A 6,324-nucleotide genomic window follows, 5' to 3' on the forward strand; every position below is an offset into this window, starting at 1 on the left:
GAACTAGAACGGCACTCTGTAGAGAGCATACTTCCATCATGCTGAACAGTTTACATTTTGTATCCACTGATGGGCCAGATCTATAGCCAGACCTTCATCAAAATCTAATTGACTTGCTCTTCTCACTTACCCAACTCATCTACCAAGTTTCCTCCAAATCCGTCAAAAACTTTTTGAAATATCGTGCTATACATTACTGCACATCGTTTTTGGCCCTATCTGTCGATGGTGACGAATCCCTGAAGTAACAATTATTCTTGCATCCGGATCTTCACCAAAATCGATTCATCCTTGTCACATACCGAACCTGTCTTCCAGGTTTCATCCAAATCCGTCCGTAACATTTTGAAATATCATGCTATACTGTCGGACCCAGTTATTTGCAGGGTATATGTTACTTGAAAATGCTGTGAATGTCAGGGCATTGTTTCAATGGGAAAAAGGGGATAGGTTCCCAGCAGTTCGTGATTCCTGTGAAAAACTGTGAATACACCTGCAAAAATTCCACGAATTTGTGAAGCACAGGACAGTAAATGTCAATGCAGGTCACATTTTATTAAGTGCAACTACCTGGCTCTGTGAATCGTGGGTATGACAGTTTATCGTTTTTTTGGCCCTTTCACTGATTGGTGAAGAATTAGAAAATTCCTGGATCTGGATCTTCACCAAAATCGAATCAATTTGTCCTTCCTTGTCACACACCCAACCTGTCCAAATTTCTTCCAAATCCATCCATAACTCTTTGAGATATCCTCAGAGACTTTTTCTGATAGGCTCACAGACACAGGGGTGAAAACATATTCTCCGTCGTCCACCCTCGGGTTATTCAATTTGGTTGGAGGTGATTAAATTGAGGAGCATTTTAAAAATTATTTTATTATTTTTTATTTTAAGTTATCCGTGTTTTCAAATGATTGATCCTGACATTTTACATATGAAATTCCCAGCATTTTTTTTACAAATTACTAAACCCTGTTGTACCACCGCATCTCTTGTGACAATCTAGAACTTCCTACATTGAATTTAATGTCCGCTCGCATTAGTTTTCAGGATTATTTGAACCTTTGGACCTTTGTTCTTGGACCTTTGGCACAGAGGGTCTGCATTAGTGGGACCCACTGACATGATAATATTGTTGTGGTTGACCAAATTCGCAAACCACCATTCAGGTCCCTTAGGTGAGATATCTCGGTAAGTATATGTGTAGTTAGGCCCAAACCCGTTGTCTAGAGGGAATAAATGTCATTCATGAGGGCTGCGACTCTTCAGGATAGCCGTTTTTCTTTTACTATCTTTATTTTGGACCAACCGCCATTATTACCACCACCAACCACGTCTCAACAGCCATCACAACAACAACCACCAACCACAACGCCGCTTCACCACAACCGCCACGACCTTTACCGTCACAACTCGCCACCATCGCATCACCGTCATCTCGCGCCACTCGTGGGCACCGATGCTGGACTCGTGTAGGGCGCGCACCGAGCAGCGTGTTCAAAAGCATCGCGGACTTTCCGCAGAAAAGCGGATCAAAAACGACTCACGCCCACTTTTGTTCCGTCCAATCGGTGAGCGAGGGGCGATTTGGCCCCGCCTCCAGGGCGTTGGAGGGCGGTCGCTATATGCAAATTCATGGATCAAAAAGCATTCACGCCCACTTTTCCTCTGGCCAATGGGGAGCGAGGTGAAAGGTCGGAGGCAGAGGGTCAAGGGTGGAAGAGCGAAGCCACGGGGCTTATAAAAACGACTGCGTTCGTCAGTCGAGAGCAGTTGAGTTGGAAGTGGAGAAGAGTTCAGTTCGCAGGAGGAAGAGTTGAGTTGGAAGCGGAGGAAGAGTTGAGTTGAAGTGGCAGTTCGCAGTTGGGAGTTCGCGGAGTCGGAGTGAAGAGGACGGAGCTGTGGAGAGGCGGCGGGGGCGAAGGCGGACGAGGGGGTGCTCGCGTCGGATTCGAGGAACTGCGGAGAGAAAGGCCGGCGGCGCGACCGAGGTCGTGGTGAAGACGCTCGTCGCGGGACCCAAGATTTTTGTGAAATCCTCCTTTCCCCAAGCATCAGCAACCCCCTCCTGTTTCCCCCCCGCGCTGAGATAGTGCGACAAAGGGGGCCCGACACGGTCTCGGCCCCAGGCCCGCCTACCCCCTCATCCTGGAGGGTGGTTCTCTTTTCTTTTGCTTTGGGAATATGTGTTGTCGGCGCCGTCTGTGAAGTAAAATTGTATAAGTGTTGCCGTGTGCCGGTAGTCGGATAGATCTGCATTGTCGCATTTGCTTTTTGTCTTCTTCTTTTCTATGTGCTTTTGGTGGAATTGTATATGTGTGCTTCCCGTGTGCCGCGAAATAAATGTGCTTATTATTGAACTGTTTTCCCGCTTCGCTTCGTCATTTCTTTCATTGAATCCCCATCTTGCTTCACGTAAAGGGTTGGTCGTGGGCTAAGACGCCCGATAATTAATCGAACCGTCGAAGCCGACGAATAACACCGCTCGGTTATCCCGATAGTACGGAACGGGTCGCTTAAGTGGCCCGTGTCCGAAGTCGACCTGCGGCGAGGTGCGATCGCCCGGTCTACCCTCCGTGTGGGTACTTAGGTAGGTCGAATTTGGCGAGCAACCCTATCCCACGCGGGGGCTGATTGGCTCGATCGCGGTGAGACCGAAAGGCCCACCGGTGACTGGTTCCCGGTGTTAGTCCGAGAGGGTCACGACTGGATTGTCCGTCCGGTGGGCGACGTGCCGCGATTCGAGTTACGTGGCCGTTCGCACGCCGGCGGGCGCGAATCCTCAACAATATAGAACCTTAAAAAAGGGCAACATTTGATCATGTTGAGATTTTTAGTGTTCTGGATGTAAATATACAGCATTTCAAACGCCCTTAGATTGTCCTTGACACATTTCATTTTGTTGTTTTTCTTTTTCAGGTAATAAAAATAATGGGATAAGTTAACATTGGACAGTGCATTTATCTTTGTTTATAACACGTACTTTCAAACAAAATCCCCAAAGGGAGTGCAGAGAGCATTTCAGAGAGGATTTCCAGCATCTCTTGTACCTGCTTTCAAAACCAAGGCAGTAGGGTGAAAGATGAGATGCTGGCTCATTACAAAATGTGAACAAGGGCTGCTCAGGACTGGACTGCTTGTTTATGTCCCAACGACTCATAAAGCTGAATGGCAACACATGTAAAGAAGTCTATGCAAATCAACAAGTCTACTGTCAGCCATTACAGGAATTGGTCGCATATTAGTGTGACTAATACTACAGGAAGACATTGGGTTTTGTCCTTACAAATTCTGCTTTTCGAGGCACTTTATGACTATGATCACAGAAGACTATGGATTTTGTAACTGCTTTTGCTGAAGCATTGGAAAATGAAGATCTGAGTATCGATGACATTTTCTGAGTGTCATATTTACTTTCATGGGGTGATGATGAAACCGAATTGTATATTTTGAGGAATGGAGGAGCTGTTAAGAACATTAAGAACACAAGAACATTGAGAAGCATCACACTTCACTCTCTGACGGTCAACGTCTGGTGTGGATTGATTTCATCATGAATCTATGGTGCCATTTTTTTTTAAAGACTTTTATACTGAAAAGGCAGTAACTGTGACATCTTGTCGTTCTGTTTACATGTTGAGACTGTGTCTTCAACATACATGGAACAAGGTGAGAAATAATGAAAATCTGTGGTTTCAACAAGATGGAGCCACATCCCCACACCTCTAATGAATGTCTCGCTTGGCAGACGCGATTTTTTTTCCTAATTGTCTTATCAATCGGAACTGAATTCCCCGGCTTTCTAGATGAGGAGAGTGTTTCAGTTGAAACCAACCACAATTGCTGATTTGAAAGATGGTTATTTGGATTATGTCGACGTTTCACAAGACACCCTTCATAAGTAATGCCTGACCTGTTTCTGCTTGTAAGGAAGTGAATAGAACAGGGGGGGAGGTCAAATTGAGCACTTGTATGAATATTGAAAGTTGAGGATTGCAACAGTATTACGTGTGTGCAATTTATTTGTTTGTTTCCTTGTTTGTTTTTGTGTATATGTGTGATTGATTATGTTTCACATGGTTGTCTTGAAACCTTTAGCCTTTGTTTATTGATTGTACCTGTCACAGGCCGAGTTATATTTTTCTGGTACTCAAATCTATCTTCTAATTTATCTATGATCATACCACAAGCTAACATCATTCCCTGTAAGAAGTTAGAGAAGCATTTGTTCACAGCTTCAATTAAGATGGCAAACTTTAATGTTAAATCTTGCAATAACATCAAAATATTATGCTGACAAGTTTCCATCTTCCTTTCCTCAGGATGGCCGAGTCCTTCTGTGGGACACCAGAAAAGCAAAGCCAGCGACTGCAATTGGTGAGATGAACCAAGTTTCTTGCATGTTTAGACTTGCAATTTGCCACGTCCATTTTTTTCCCACATTTTCACCTCTTCTCTACTCGTTTGTTTATCTTTCTGGCTCGTGTTCATTTGCTTTGCTATCAATAACACTCCTCTTTCTCCACCGTGATATTCTGCTTCATGCAGATATGAAACCAGCAGGTGCACTCCCATCATGCGTCGCTTGGAACCCTTTCAGCAGTCGTGGCATTGCTGTTGGTATGCATTTTACTTGCAGATGGAGGCTTCCTCTAAATTCTGAAATAGTTTTCCCTTTGTATGTTGCCACCCCCACCCCTTCTTCTGTGTAAATGGTCGTGACGCTCATTTTTGACTGATCATTGGTCGAAGCGAACATTTAGTAGCGATCGTTTCATGAATGAGTGGCTGGAAAAGCGGAGTCGCTGATACACTGGATTGCATTAATTGAGATGAATATTTCAATTTCTGAGGTGCTTGAGCGTTTAACATTGCATGGTGATCTTGTTTGTCAAGCAAATTCATCATCTCTTTGTGGATAAGACATTTCAGTTTTGAGATAAAATTGAGTTGTGCCATCCGTAAATTATGCAATTGAGGTAGACGTTCCTACCACAATTGCATAATTCACAGATGACACTGTGCAAGTCTTCATCATCATCATCATCTGTTCGAGCGAACGCAGGTAAAACTCGGTGCAAATCTCAGGCCACCTTTAAAATAACCAATTTATTGTTGTATTGGCATATTTTGATGAAATGTTGTAATGATCTTTTTTATTATCATTTATTTATTTATTTCTTTATTTTCCTAAGAAACAAAAATGAATCACATTTTACAGTGTTGCATTAAATTTCAATATTTGGTGACCATCAAAATGGCAGATATTCATTTTAGAATGCTTTCTGCAATTTCTCCAGAAATTGCAGTGGGAGGTTGATCCATGCATTCTGAAATGTTTCCTATAATTCGTCTTTTTTTGTTTGTTTTGTTGTTGAAGTGTTTCTGACTGCTTTTCTTTGTAAATGCAGTATTTTTAAGTATGCCTGGTGTTTGCTTAATGGTTAAGGTGGCAGGCTTTGGATCCTAGGGTCCTGAGTTCAAATTGCGCTCAGCTATTCAATTAATACCAGGTGGAGTTAACTTGGCCTGTCATCCTTCCGAGGTCGGCAAAATGAGTGCCAGCATGCTGGTATACTGTGTCGGAGTGGCGACCTGTCCAGGATTGTATCCAAGAGCCAAGGAGACTGCTTAAGCAGCACCAACGCTCTTCACAGAGTATGGTCCCAATCTCCTCCTCCTATTGTTAAGTGAAAGGGGTGGGTGGCATCGCTACATTGTAGTAAGAATTGCATGGACTGCGTTATCGCATTTGTTTGAAACCACCTTGTCTCATGATGTTTGTCAAAAGATTGTAAAATGTGCAGTGAGCATCCATTATAGAGTAAGATTATGTGGTGGAAACCCTCATGTTTTCAGGCCAGGCCAAGGGCTTGTACCCCCCACCCAGTTGGTCTGTGTTAACAGCCTATCTGACGTGGCAAGTGTGTTATAATGACATTTGCAGTGTTTTGGGGATTTTGTCATGCTGGAAAACAAAGTTGTTGCCAATTAGCCTCCTTCCTGACAGGACACCATGGTGAATTGGGGATCTGCTTGTATTTGTCAGCATTCATTGTTCCTGCTATCACTACCAAATAGCACTTGCCACCAGCTAAAAAACACCTCCAAACCTCAACAGAGCCTCCACCATGCTTCACATTAGGCTGTAAATGCATATCTTTATACATCTCACCAACCCTCCTACTGACATAGTGTATCTTTGTTCCACAAATTTCAAACTTTGACTCGTCACTCAAAAGTATAAAGTACCTTCCCCACTGATTAGCATCCCTAGAGTGGCATTTAATGACATTACCTTTGCCAAATCACTGATTGAAGGTT

At 43.6% G+C, this 6,324-nt stretch overlaps 1 protein-coding gene across 3 annotated transcripts in view; it reads left to right on the forward strand.

Annotated features, from left to right (window-relative positions):
• WDR77 (WD repeat domain 77) overlaps nt 1-6,324 on the forward strand; it is a 166,345-nt gene that overhangs the window by 51,536 nt on the left and 108,485 nt on the right. For all 3 annotated transcript variants that reach the window (XR_015058974.1, XM_085884181.1, XM_085884180.1), the window contains exons 6-7: nt 4,323-4,377; nt 4,549-4,620. Coding sequence is in view for 2 of the 3 variants with exons in the window: in XM_085884181.1 (XP_085740307.1) it covers nt 4,323-4,377; nt 4,549-4,620 (127 nt within the window). In the remaining variant the exon portion in view is untranslated. The remainder of the gene's footprint in view (nt 1-4,322; nt 4,378-4,548; nt 4,621-6,324) is intronic.

Source organism: Eptatretus burgeri, chromosome 6 (assembly GCF_056783735.1).
Source record: "Eptatretus burgeri isolate ZD-2024b chromosome 6, Ebu_testis_v1, whole genome shotgun sequence".
NCBI lineage: Eukaryota > Metazoa > Chordata > Myxini > Myxiniformes > Myxinidae > Eptatretus > Eptatretus burgeri.